The sequence below is a fragment of the Lissotriton vulgaris genome, chromosome 4_1, assembly GCF_964263255.1.
Source record: "Lissotriton vulgaris chromosome 4_1, aLisVul1.2, whole genome shotgun sequence".
NCBI classification, from domain to species: Eukaryota; Metazoa; Chordata; class Amphibia; order Caudata; family Salamandridae; genus Lissotriton; species Lissotriton vulgaris.
The window spans coordinates 617,615,629-617,630,170 of NC_141691.1; the positions used below are offsets into that span (position 1 = coordinate 617,615,629).

The 14,542-nt window shown below is 48.5% G+C and overlaps 1 protein-coding gene across 2 annotated transcripts in view; it reads left to right on the plus strand.

Annotated features, from left to right (window-relative positions):
• The window catches only part of CDK13 (cyclin dependent kinase 13), an 841,634-nt gene that overhangs the window by 429,324 nt on the left and 397,768 nt on the right, over positions 1–14,542 (plus strand). For both annotated transcript variants that reach the window (XM_086964864.1, XM_086964863.1), the window contains exon 7: positions 2,376–2,546. In XM_086964864.1, coding sequence (XP_086820990.1) covers positions 2,376–2,546 — 171 coding nt within the window. The remainder of the gene's footprint in view (positions 1–2,375; positions 2,547–14,542) is intronic.

The following is a 14,542-nucleotide window of genomic DNA, read 5'->3' on the forward strand; positions in this document are numbered from 1 at the left end:
TTTTCCAAATGTCTAGTACAGCAGGGCTCACATCAAAGATGGCCGCAAGTTTTGTGGAGGAAGAATGAGTCCTTTCTCCCTGTTTATTCCTCAGCGAGGCCGGGGGACAACAACAACAAAAAATAGGAGGGAAAATGGCGGCCCCATAGGCAACGATCGTGAACTGGGGACAAAATGGGCACCATAAATCTGTGACCAAGTGTCAAACAGCGTCGGAAATCGCCTGTAGAGGGAGCGGCCGTAGCGCGAGGGAGGGGAGGGTAGAGGGCGCCGGGTGGGGCCGGGCGAGTCCATGTCGAGCCTGTGCCGTGAAGGAGGGAAAGGTGGGGGGGCGTCGTCACACAGCCTCGAAAGCAGGGTGGCCCGAAACTGAGCCGAGGGCACCACACAGCCTCCCAACAAAAGACCCCTAATTTCTGCAACATTCTGCCTGAGATTGTGTAGGCAGGCCTTGAATTCAGATTTGAGGGAGACAATCCCCGTTTTTTCTCTCTTCGAGAAAGTTATTCATGAACGCCTGTGCGAGGGGGCTTGTCGCAGGCTCACCAGGGGCTGTTGCCTGCAAAGGGTCAGAGGGGACCGAAGTAGAGGGGCCCGACTTAAGCCACATAAAGACAACCATATTATCTCTGAATGAAGCGACTGATGCCTCTTTGCCAATTTTGCTGTGGGCATAGTCTGCAAGAGGCCCCTCCAAGTAAGATGCTCTGGCGAAGATTGCAGACTTGCATTGAGAGCGGACAATAGTCTGGGTAGGTGCTCATTCGTTGTGGGTTGGCCCACTCGTGACGGGTGCCCTGTAGGGGTTGGGGCCCTGCTCAGATCTGAGGTCGTCTCTCCTGTCTGGTCGTATGGTTGGGAGGCCTCTGGGATGGGGAAGGGATAGCCCTCTCGTGCCTATCAGATTGTGGCAGTACCTCCTCCTGAGTGTGGTACCCCCAGCTTCCCCAGCACCCGTAGAAGTTCGGGGAGTGCTGAAGCGATGGAGACCCAAGGGGCATGAGTTATCCAGGGAGGCCAAGGGGAACACCGGCTCTCCAACGAGACCGCAGGATCAAGGTGCACAAAGGGGTGTCCAGCAAGATGTCCTCTGTGCTGCCGGGTGAGTTGAGGCAAAGGTAGGGCAGATAAAAGACCCCGGATGGAAACCTGAATGGAAATCCAGGCCACTTCAGCCTGCAGGACCAGTACGTCCCTGGGGCAGTCAAACCAGGGTTTCAGTAGTCTGTCCCGAAGTAACACAGGCTGCTCTAAGGGCGCATAAGCAAGGCTAGGCCCTAGCTCAGATGTTTGTGTGAGGGAGGATGCCTGCTGCTCGACGTTGCGGCTGATCGCCCCTTAACTTAGTGGTGAAGTCCCTTCTTCAGTCGACGCCCGCCTGTGTGATTCATCTTATTAGGTCCGGGATACAGTTTCCGCGGGCGTAAGGTCTGTATGCTCCCTGCCGCTGCCAGGGAGGTGCCACAGGAAGGCACTCCCAAATATGGGGCGTTCCTAGGGGGCACTTGGGAGGGCGTGGGGGGGGGGCAGCACTCCATATCAGGTAGCCGACCCGATCAACAAGCCTCCCAGGGCTGGGACCAACGAGGCAGGGTCCATGCGTAGTCCACAAGCTGCGCAGGAGATGGACTACAGGGTGCAACGCGCACCACCGTAGTAAGCCCAGGGTGCCGGGAGACCAGTAGTCCTGGCCCTTTGGTTTCGCTTCAGTGGCATACATCGCACTGTGATGCAGTTGGCCCCTCTCTGTTCCCCAGGAGGCAGGGGTGTTGCGTTGTGGCTCAGCAGTGCCCCTGGTACAATCTTGCATGGGGCCAACAAGAGGAACGTGGGTCAGACACCAGGCCCTGATGCTGCAAAATGGCAGTGCAAGTCAGTTCGAATCTCGTGTCAGGCTTATCCCCCCGAGACGGAGGGGAGGAGACACCAGGGACCAGTTTACACCCCACCATCCTTACCCCCCCCCCCAGCCACTCCTGACCCGCCGCAACAAGGAGACTGGGAGCAAGTCCGCCGAGGACTCCCAGGATCAGCAGCGGATCTCCCCGCGGACCTCAAGATGGCAGCTCTAGTGGCGGTTGCTTGTCAGGTAGAGGCCAGTCGGTCCGGCAACCCCCGGCACATCAGACTGCAGCAGACAGCGGCAGGAGGGTTGCAGCAGTCTTGATGGGCATTTTCCTGGTCCCGATGCTACAGGATCCGCTTTGACCAGCTGTGGGGGTGCAGAGACACCGCAAGGTGAGTCTTACTCCATTGGCAGCCTAGCTACGCTCCCTTTAGAATTTAAGTTTTGAAATCTGTATCAAGCTCAATAATGCAAACATTGCTTTAGTTTGCTATCCTGTGTACTTAAAATACTTTATTTTTTGTTATAGGAGAAATGGTGGCACTGAAAAAAGTGCGTTTGGATAATGAAAAAGAAGGTTTTCCAATAACAGCTATAAGAGAAATTAAGATCCTCCGACAACTGACCCATCAGAGCATCATCAACATGAAAGAAATAGTGACAGATAAAGAAGATGCTGTGGATTTTAAGACTGATAAAGGTATTTACTTATAATTTGACATATTGGGGTCAGTGAATGTTTTGTGCAATTAACCATTTTATCTAAGGTGTATTACAACTGTCTCGAACATATAATCACCCCCTTTATTTAACATGCTCCAAAGATTCACCAGCTTTTTTCCAGAAATATTTTTTTCCAAGCTTGACAGTAGTAGGGCTTGTCATTTTAGAATATACATGGTGAGTGCTTGGTGCCAATTTATCTGGCATGACTTTTATGGATGCCCTTAAAATTAGAAAAAAAGCAAACATAATGGTGATGCTTCCAAGATGACTTTCCAGCTGTTCGATTAGAATTTGAGTTCTTTTAACTAGAATCGAAGGCTTTAATTCCCTTGGTTACTCCAGTATTGGAACTTTCACAGATTCCCATGCTTGTATCATTCCCCGTCATCTGAATGGGAGTCCCCGGTATACATAAAATAGCAATTGAAACCATCACTAATATAGAACCTAGGCCCATTCCTGTTTTGCAACCTAGCCACCTTTTTGTAAAAGAAACCAAAAAATAAAAATGAACAACCAATCAGATTAGCCTCACCCTGTAGAACCCTCCTGAGAGAAGCTCAGAAGCTCAGATTTTCTAATGCACATTGTGCAAGGGAGTCCCAACTGAGCTTTACTCAGTTTTTACTAGAACTTTGTTTCTACAACCTTTTCAACAGTTTTTTCTACAACAACTTCTTCAGGATGTCGGATAAAGAAGGCCCTCTTTAAAGCATGTGCCACTTGTGCTAAGAAGAGGTTATACATTGAAGACAAGCACAAAGATTGTATTTGCTGTCAGTACCCAGACCATAAGGCTGCAGACTGTAAGATGCCGCACCTTTTCTCCCAAGACTTTGCGTAATCGTGTAGGGCGTCTTTTGACCTGGCTCCAGAAGCTAAAGTCAAGAAAGGAGCCAGTGACCGCGACAAAACATCTTCTGCGACCTCTTCCAGAAGGTCTGTAAAAAGGGGTAGACCTTCTCCTTCACCTTCTAAGAAAAGCTCTGGTAAGGCCTTGAAAAAGACCTCCGATAGGTCTAAAGGGCTTAGTCCTCTCGAATCTCCTCACCAAGGTGTAAAGGAGAGGGAAGGGCTATCAAAAGGAGTAAGTCTTGAGAGGAAATCCAGTTCTCTTCCAGGGGATACTCATCAATAGTCATAAGCACTGAATAGTCCCGCCCTCGTGTGGGACCCCGGAGCAATAGCCAATAATATGCATATAAAGCAAGCGGCGAAGATAGAAAATAAAAAGAAGTTTTCACCACATTGTTGTCATCTCCTCTCCAGACGAAGTGTTGAGGTTGAGTCCGTAATATCTAAATATATATATATAAAACCAAATAAATACGCATAAAATAACCATATATATATAGATAATATGCATATACATATGCAGCCCAATATACACCATACTAGGCTCCAAAACTGCCATTACTGACTGTAAATCTTTACATTTGCTAAATAAAGACATATAAATTACATTATATGACAATGCAAAGAAGAAAACACTGCCCTGGTTTTCTCTGAAACACACAACCTTTATTTTCAAAGGTAAAACAGGCAGGGTCATAGTGGCAGCTTTAGCCTAGATAGGCTGCATAGTAACAACAGAAAAAACTGGCACTCTGCCTTTAAGACCTCTGTGAGCCTCCAGCTCCCATCATGCACAACAGGTGACAGTTAGGTCAGTTCTTTTTTTCCGGCTCCTTCCGTGAGGATCCTGGAGCATTGAGCTCGCCAGTTGGTGATATTTTTTCACTTTCTTCTGGTATTTCTCTCATTTTTTCGTCTTTACTCGACGACTTTAGTCATTATCTGCCTAATCCAACAATTGTTTGCGTTTTTTTGGCTATTTCTCCAGTCATAATGCCGGACTTATTTGTTAAGTGTCCGGCCTGTGTTAAAAAAATGGCCAAGACTGACCCACATTCGGTCTGTGTAGCTTGTCTACCATCTTCTCACAAGCCAGAACTCTGCTACCACTGCAGCAATTTGTCAAATAGAACTTTGAGAGAGAGAGAGAGAAGAGCAGGCTTCAGTCTCTGCATGACAGCCGAGAAACTGTGAGTGGAAGAGAAGAATTTCATTCCAGGAAGCCTTCTCGGCGCAAAGAGCGCAAGGACAGAGGGCAGAAGAGAAAACATCGGTCTCCTTCAACTTCTAGGGACAGATCTTCTTCTAAGGTACCTGTGTGCTCAAAATCTGTATCTAAATAACTGTCGCGGCATCAGTCGACATCGAAATCGCCTTTGAAGAAGAATTCGCCGTCGAAACAAGGTGAGAAGCGACATGAGCGTAGGCGGTCCAGGTCTGGCTCCCCTACGACTGTGAGAGGACGGGAATCGACGTCGTTTCATCGACGTAGATGGTCACCACCGAGAGACTCGAAACATCAGTCAAGGTCGCCGTCAAGTGGCGCAATGACGTCAACTTCGAACCAGGCAGTAGAGGTTTCGATGTCGAAGAGCCCAAGTCATGTGGCGTCGAGGCACACGACACCGAGAAAATCATCGCCGTCGAGGCGCATGACTAAAACGCCGAAGAGACAATCGTCGTCTAGGAGGTGGCCGCCCGAGGAGGTGGCCGCCCGAGGAGGTGGCCGCCCAAGGAGGTCGCCGCCGAGGAGATCGCCGTTGGAAAAATCGACGTCGAGGAGGCTGTCGTCGACGTCTCCTGCAGCTGAGAGGCCTAGAACGGTGTCCAAAGACCGATCTAAGGTTTCTGTTGTGTCTTCTGGGAGTTCCTCTTCCTCCCCTGGGCTGCGGATTGTACAAATCTCTCCAGAGCCCTCAAGAGCACCTTCACCTACAGGGGCTAATGTCTCACCACAATGGCTGGGGGAGATCAGAGACTGGAAGAGAAGGAGGATTAACCTTCTAAGATCTTATTCCAGGTCTCCTGTGTCGGTAAGACCTGTTTCAAGATCAAGATTGCCTCTTGTACAGTTGGTCCACTCTCCGAGAAGACGTGAGCGTGCTCCTCCGAGAAAGTCTCCATCAGAGAGGAGGCCGGCTTCACCCTCTCCTAGGTCTTCGCGTCACCGTTCTTCTAGGAGACGCGATACTAGATCATCGACAAGGTCTACAAATTCGAAGAGGGACTACTCACCGATGCGGTCATCAACTCCTCCAAGTAGGATATCACCGATTGATGACGTGATTACCTTTAATGAAGTTCTCTGTCGTGGAGCAGCGAAACTTAATATCGAGATGCCGGTCTCTACTGCCAAGACAACGGTCATTTTCGAAACGTTACATCAGAAATTATCATCAAGGCCTTTACTTCCTCTGGTTCCACGTCTGTTGGAGCCTGCGGAGCACAAGTTCTTAACTCCTGCATCTTTGGGAGCGTTTTCTTCGCGGATCGCAAAAAAGTATAAGGCTCCGGACAATGATCTATTATTTCTGAGGTCTGAGCCACAACCTGATTCGGTCATCGTCTCAGCGGCACGTAAGAATCAGGCAGGAGCGATGTCATCCTCTCTGCCTCCTGATAAAGACAGCAAAACTATGGACTCAGTAGGGAAGAGAATGTGGGCCACCTCCGCTTCCTACATGAAGGTCGCCAGCGCCTCCGCTGTACTGGGTCGCTATGACTGCGCAATATGGGATTCCTTGTCTTGGTTTGCAGAGAATCTTCCCAAAGAAGACCAGCATGATTTTCGTGAAATTCTTCTTGAAGGTGGGCTAGTGGCTAACCAGGTGATTAGCGCAGCTGCTGATGCTTCCGACCTGTCTACACATGGTTACGCTCATGGACTCTGTGCCAGGCGCTCAGCTTGGCTAAGGCTTACGGGCCTTAAGCGCAACACCGAATACTTAATCTACCGTTTAATGGAAAATCGCTCTTTGGCTCTTATGCTGTCGATGAGATGTCGAGAATGAAGTCGGAGCTTGATACTGTGAGAGCTGTTGGTCTCGAGTAGAGAAAGGACTTTAAGAAAAAATACCGTCCTTATGATCGGAGACGGAACCAACAGAGGGTTCAAACCCCTCAATGGTCGTCACAGCAGAATCAGGGAAGATCTCAGTTCTCCCAGCGTCATTCTGGTAGAGGAAGGGGTGGCATTTCCAGACAGTCTGCACCTGGAAACAAGCAGCAGCAACAAAAACAGTGAGTTTTTGCTTCCCCTGAGCCCGTTACCCACTCCGGTTGGGGGGAAGTTTTCGTTTTTTCCTGGAAGAGTGGAAAAACATCACAATCGACAAATGGGTGCTGAATATTATAAAAAATGGATATACAATCAGGTTCAAGTCTCCTCCACCTTCCATTCCTCCTCAAACGACTGTGATCCATCAACTTCATCTTTTGAAGCAGGAAGTGTCTGCATTAATCCTTAAGAAGGCCATCGAGGAGGTCCCGAGGGCACAGCGTCGACAAGGCATTTACTCCCGATATTTTCTAGTTCCAAAGAAAGGTCTAAACAAGGAGTTCAGGCCCATACTAGATCTCAGACGCCTCAATTAATTCATTTGGCGAGAAAAGGTCAGAATGCTGGCGTTACATCAAATAATTCCACTGTTGCATCAAGGGGATTGGATGTGCTCTATAGATCTTCAAGATGCTTATTTCCACATCCCCATCGCTCCAAAGCATCAGAAGTTTCTAAGGTTTTGCATACAAACCAGCCATTACCAGTTCACAGTCTTGCCCTTCGGGCTAAAGTCAGCTCCTCGCACCTTCTCAAAGTGCATGGCAGTCGTAGCGGCTTTCCTAAGGAAAAGACATATTTTCGTCTATCCTTATCTAGACGATTGGCTGCTAAAGAGTGCGTCTTGGATTCTGCTTCAACAACTTCTCACGTTCTGCATACATCAGCTACGGAGACTGGGCCTGCACGTAAACTTCAAAAAGTCTATCCTCAATCCCACGGAGAGGATGCACCATCTGGGCGCACTTCTGGATTTAAAGGACGCAAAAGCGTATCCTTCGGACGAGAGACTATCCTCCATTCTCCTCAAGTGTCAAACCTTGCTAGAGACTCCTCGAACAACGGCCAGACAGATCTCGTCTCTGCTAGGGTCCATGGCGTCTTGCATTTTCCTCGTTCCGAACGCCAGGCTGCACATGAGACCTCTGCAGGAGTCTCTGGAGGATCAGTGGTCCCAGTTTTCAAACCGTTGGGAGGACAAACTTTCACTACCTCGGTCAGTGCGGATCTCCATTCGATGGTGGATGCAGCGGAGTCATCTGGTAGTGGGAGTGTCTTTTCAAGAGAACATGCCCAGACGTTCGCTGGTGACAGATGCGTCCCTTCAGGGATGGGGCGCCCATCTGGGGTCCCTTCAAGTTCAAGGAGTGTGGTCGGAGAAAGAAAGACTGTATCATATAAACATGTTGGAACTCTGAGCTGTCCACCTAGCTCTCAAGGCTTTCTTTCCCGCGATCAAGACATCCTCACTGTGAGAAGTTGGCCTGATATGCAGTGCTCACTATTCTAGTGATCACTATGTATCAGTCCAAACAACCCTTATTGATGATTGGTTGTAAGTCAACCGATAGACCAGCTATCCTAGTAGCATGGACAAGAGCAGTCTTTAGGCTAGACTCTAGAGGGCGTGTTAAGCCAGCTGTTATACCATCACATATACCCCTTGAACACCAAGTGAAAGGACACCACACACGTGTTATGAAAATAAACAGTGTATTTATTTAGATCACAACAGCCCTGTACTCTTTATGAGGACAGGGTACTAAGCACACAACAAAACTCTTACGAAAATACTTTAAGTTGCACAATATACACAAATGCCCGAGGGGCACGAAAAACCATACACTCTAAAAGTGGAATGCGAAATTACTAGCAGGTAAGTACTAATCTCATAGGGTTTGGAATCGCTAGGACTGGCCTACTGAACTTTCAGATTGCCAGCAGGAGGCCTAGGGGACTCGGGTGCAGAGTGTGCACTCTCACGCGGGATGCGGGACAAAGTCTATGGAGGCTAGTAAAAGCAAAGTTAGTGTTCTCGGGCGAACCCGACTAGTTAGGCTGAAAACGAAAAAGGATCTGGACCCTTAGATAGTGAGGCTATGCTGGGGCACCGAAATGCCGAGTTTACCTAGCCCAGGGGCTGCGGCTGCATAGGTCTGGAAAGACGTCGGGAATCCTCGTTGCAGTCTATGGAGCCTGAAAGAAGAAGTTGCTGGCAGGCGACCAGTGAAGATTGTTCGGTGGATCCAAGCCTGAATCGAAGATGGAAGACACCTGTAAGCAGAGGGGACCAAGTTCTGAATCACTAGCCAGTGATTAGATGGGCACCAGGATGGCACCGGATGGAGTCACCTCGACCAGGTGAGTGGGCGACGCTGGGCTCTGCAGTCTCACGGACCAGGAGGCGTTGTCGGCGACCAGGATGGAGGTGCGAGCTGTCCCACGATGGTTGCTGCTGTCGACGTCGCTGGACCCAGGATTGGGGCAACAAGTCTGGGCAAATTCAAGCCCACGCGGTGGACTCAAAATGGCGTCTGGAGTGGACCAGGAGGGTCCGGGGTGCTCCTCTTTGGAAGGGAGCAAGAGCCAGTCTGGACCAACCAGACCAGCAGTGTTGTTGTCGTTGATCGTCGTCGGGAAGGCCACAAGCCAGCGGGCTAGTAGCCAGACAACGCGGTGAGCAGCAAAAAGCAGAAGGGCCCCACGCAGATCTGGTGGATGCTGGAGGGCTGAACTTCGGTGCTGGAGCTGCTCAGGGTTGGGGCTTCTCGGACCCCAAAGCACTCACACGAGGATCCCTCGGCGGTCGTGCTGGATAGAAGTCGTGCAGTTCTGATGATGGCCGGTCCCTCTAGGTCTCGTCGCACCTACGATTCTCAGCTTAGCTGTAGAGGTAGGTAGAGGTCAGAGGTGCCAGGGAAGCCGGGTCTCGTCGTGCTGGTCAGTCGGATTCCGGAGGAAGGACGTGCAGCAAACCGCAGTGTTCTTAGATGGTGCCTGCGGGTGCAGGGTGACTACTCCTTAGTCAAAATGGAGAAATCTTGAGAAGAAGTCGAGAGTTCCTTTCGTAGAAAGTAGTTTCTTGATTCAAAGATGATCTGATTTGGAAGGGGGCCCGCTCCTATCTTTATACTAGGAAAAGGGGCTGGCACGTGACTAGGTCCTGCCCATTGGTGGGACCAGGAAGGGGGGTGGTCACACCCCTCTCCCATGCCGGACTTTCCCTAGCTCAGGGGCTGGAGTGCCCCTGGAACTGGTTCTAGCCGGCAGATGCATAGTGAGCACCGGGGTGCCACTTGCAGTCACCTTCCTCTAAAGCCCTGCCTACCCAGGATACACAAAACCCTGTCTGGGATGGTGCTAGCACCGCCCCTGACAGGAAACCCTTTGTCCAGGCTCCCCTCGCTGGAAGGACTCCCAGCTGCAGGGGGTCAGACTTGTGTCTGTGGTGGCAGCATCCATTTTGTGATGCTGAGGCTTGAGTTAACTTTAACCGGGGTTCACAGTTACATACATGTTGTGTCCCTCTAGAAGGGTGGAATGCTAACCCCGTCGCCAGAATTGGCGAGGGGTTAGTATTCCAATTCGGATGACACCTTACTCGACATGTTTTGATAAAGCGATACCAAAGATAGCATATAACCGCGAGGATTATAATGCACTTAAGAGTATATGGTACGCGTTATCATGGAACAGCTATTGGGACTGGGTTCCGCAAGCTGCAAACGGGCTCAGCTCATGCCAGAGCACCATCTCACACGATTCCAAGCACTCTGCCTTCAGGATTGTCAAGGCCTGCCATAGGAGTGACTGATAGGAATCTGTGTGTCCATTTTAGGGTTAGATATAGGTATACTATATCTAAAGCAAATCTAAATCTAAACACCACCTTGCCCCAGCTGTCGTGCAGCCAGTTGTGTCAGATTTAGATGGCCAGCCAGGGGTGGCATAATACATGTGGCAGCCCCTGGTAGGCCCTGGGTACACCTATGCCCTGAGTTACAGGGTCTGATAAGGTGGCCCAGTACCAATTGGATATGTACCTAAGGTACATGGAATCCATTTTACAGAGAGAGCAGTAGGCCTGGGGTCCTGATTGGCAGGGTCCCAGGCCAACTAAGTTGGAAAACCAGCAAAACACCAGGCAAAAAGTTGGGGGTAACCATAGTCAGGTATCCACCTCCCTACACTCACTGCTTGTTCAAACAGACAACTCAACAACGATGTACTATCTGAACAAGCAGGGCGGAACGAGATCCAGACCTCTATCGCTGGAAGCGCAAGCAATCTGGAAGTGGCTTCTGGCTCGGAGTATGAAAATTTCAGCTGTCCATCTGCCCGGTGTCCTCCACATCCAAGCAGACACTTCGCAGAAGCACACGACTGGGTCTTAAAAGACGAAAGTGATGAGATGTCTTCCAGGCCTGGGGGTCACCAGAAATCGATCTCTCTGCGGACGCCGAAAACGCTAAATTCTGCGTCTTCGTGTCCAGGTACCCACAACGAGGGTCCAAGGGAAATGCTCTATGGATGGACTGGTCAGAGACATTACTCTACGCTTTTCCACCGATTCCACTCATTCCCTTGGTGATCACGAAGCTGTACAAGTCCAAGACAGACATGATCCTGGTAGCTCCGGATTGGCCTCGCCAATGGTGGTACCTGGGTCTCCTGTATCTATCCAAAGTACCGCACAGGAGGCTTCCTTGCTGTCCGGATCTGCTGACCAGAGAGAACGGCAGGGTGTTCCATACCAACCTGCCCTCCCTGAAGCTAGCAGTATGGTTCCTGAGTTCGTCCAGTATGGACATCTAGGCCTCTCGCAGGACTGTATGCACATTTTAAGAGAGGCAAGGAGAGCTTCTACAAAAAAGTCGTATGCTTTCAAGTGGAAGCGGTTTTTCATGTGGTGTGCTGCTGAAGGTCATGACCCTATTAGAGGTCAGGAACAGGTACTGTTACCTTACTTACTTTTTTGGCCAAAGCAGGTTTACAATATTCTTCTATAAAGGTCCATCTGGCAGCAATAACAGCATATCGAAAGTCCCATGCGCAGGTCTCTCTTTCAAATGCCAGTTGTGAAGGTTTTCTGGAGGGTCTCAGGAAAGTGTATCCTCCCGTGCGGGCTCCTTCTCCTCCTTGGGAGCTTAATGTGGTTTTGTCTAAATTGATGGGTCCTCCATTGGAACCTATTCATAAGGCCTCCCTTCAACATCTATCGTGGAAGGTGTCCTTCCTTGTAGCTATCACTTCTGCGCGCAGGGTGAGCGAGATTCAGGCCTTTTGTGCTACAGAACCCTATCTCGTTTTCCATGCGAATAGAGTGGTGCTTCGGACTCATCCAAGATTCCTTCCTAAGGTAGTCTCGGATTTTCACATTAACCAGTCAGTTACACTGCCTACGTTTTTTGCTAATCCGAACACTCCAACTGAAAAAGCTTTACACTCTTTGGATTTGAAAAGAGTTTTGAAGTTTTATCTTGATAAAACTAAATGTGTTAGAAAGACTGATCATCTGTTTGTGAACTACAGTCCTCTGAATACGGGCTTGCCTGCGTCTAAGAGATCCATTTCTAGATGGATTGTGTCATGCATTACGTTATCTTATCAATTGGCACGGAAACAGCTCCCGGGCAAACCGAGAGCGCACTCCACTAGAGGAAAGGCTGCTACGATAGCAATGCTTTAAAATGTTGCTGTTCATGAAATTTGTAAGGCAGCTACGTGGCGTTCGGCTCATACCTTCGCTCGCCATTACTTCCTTGATTCTGATACTCAGGCGGATGCTCAAGTTGGTCAAGCATCCCTGAGGAATTTGTTTGGGTAATATATATTAGTATACTGTTTAGAGAGTCTGGTTTTCGTCCGCTGGGCATGGGATGGGCTTGCTACTCTATTCAGTGATTATGACTATTTTGTTTTTTTTTAACAAATCTTTATTGAGATTTTTAACTTTTTTTTTTTTTTTTACATCACGGTTACCCCGCCCTCCCCCCCTGAAAGCCCTCCTCCCTGTACAGGTAACATTTTGAAATTTGAAAATTAGCAGTAAAAGAATAAAAAAATATAAAGAAAAAATAGGAAAATACAGGCTTCGAAGAATAAGAAGAAAAAACAAAAAGAAATACATCGTTACATTCCTAAAGCACTCGATACATCTCGGCCTAATTGATCTATGCTGGGCTCACTAGCCATAATCTAACTGGGTCCCACATTTTTAATCCCTTAATTTTTTTCCTGATACCTTTCCGGCTATAAATGGCAATTTCAAGATTATATGTAGCTAAGAAGCGCATCCGCCACTGTTGAAATGTGGGTGGATATTGATCCAGCCATGCGGAAGTCAAACAGATTCTTAAGACTGCCATAGCAATATATATTGATTGACTATTGATGAGTATCCCCTGGAAGAAAAGGATTAGTTACTTACCTGTAATCCTAGTTCTCTTCCAGGGGTATACTCATCAAAGTCATAAGCAACCCACCCTCCTCCCCGGGCGAATACCAGAGCTGTCTATTTTACATGTTACCCATGCAGTTATCACACTGTTATACGCCGTCCAAAAGAACTGACCTAACTGTCACCTGTGGTGCATGATAGGAGCCTGGAGGCTCACAGAGGTCTTGAAGGCATGGCGCCAGTTTTTTCTGTTGTTACTATGCAGCCTATCTAGGCTAAAGCTGCCTCTATGATCCTGCCTGTTTTACCTTTGAAAATAAAGGTTGTGTGTTTCAGAGAAAACCAGGGCAGTGTTTTCTTCTTTGCATGGTCATATAATGTAATTTATATGTCTTTATTTAGCAAATGTTAAGATTTTACAGGCAGTAATGGCAGTTTTTGACCCTAGTATGGTGTATATTGGGCTGCATATGTATATGTATATGATATATATATATATATAGTTGTTTTATGCGTATTTATATGGTTTTATATATATATGTAGATATATGCATATTATTGGCTATTGCTCCTGGGTCCCGCACGAGGGCGGGACTATTCAGTGCTTATGACTTTGATGATTATAACCCTGGAAGAGAACTAGGATTACAGGTAAGTAACTAATCCTTCTGTTTCTCCAAAATCTCCTCCTGCGGCTTCATACACCTTCAGAAAGCCATCATCGTTGACTTCTGAGGTAAAATCATCAAAAAAGACTCCTTTGACGACACCGTTATCGATTCTGTCGACGAAAACATCAAAGGTACAGTCTTCATATTTCACCTCATCAACAGTGGTTTCCTAGTCACTGGTACTGGCACCGGGCTCTGTGTCGAGTTCAACACAGTTGAACATTTTTCGATCTTGTTCAAAAAACACCGGAGACTACTTCGCCAAGGAGGGTGACTCCTTTACCTCCTGCACTTCTCCTCAAAGAAGAGGAATCGGATGAGGAGGAAGGACCTTTTGGCTATGCTGATAGCTCTTCTCAGCTACACGACAAATGGCAGGACACAGATTCTGAAGGGGAGTACGAGGATTTTGAACAGTATGGTGCTCCCTCTCAATATCAGGAGATGGTCCAAATGCCCTCCTCCTTACTGACAGACTTACAAGCTATACTCTTGGATTACAGGAAAAGATTTGCAACACAGCCTCCTCTTCCAGTAGGAGTGCCGGTTACTGTCCTGTGGCCCCACAATTACCACCGCTTCCGCCAATGCTGGAAGCGCAGGATGTTCCACCTGTTGCGCCTACCGTCCAGGATGACACCTCTGACGACGACCAAGGAAACGTCACGATACCGGATCCAGATGCGGAGTTGGATGACTGTTATTCCAGATCTAGCTTCTCCTGCTCCTGTTGATTACCCCCTCTGTAGATATAGGGGGTTTTCATGACTTAATGGAGAGAGCTGCCTAATGGTTCGAACTGACCAAGGTGTAATTGGAGTGCTTCCTTTATGACTTTAAGGAACCTTATAAGGAATTGGTCCAGTCAATTCCAATTGTGGGGCATGTTTGGGATGAAGGCTTAAAGGTAATGAAAAATCCAGCCACGGTCATTCCAGTTCCACCTCGCCTGGATAAAAAATATAAGGCTCCGGAGGATCAGCCAG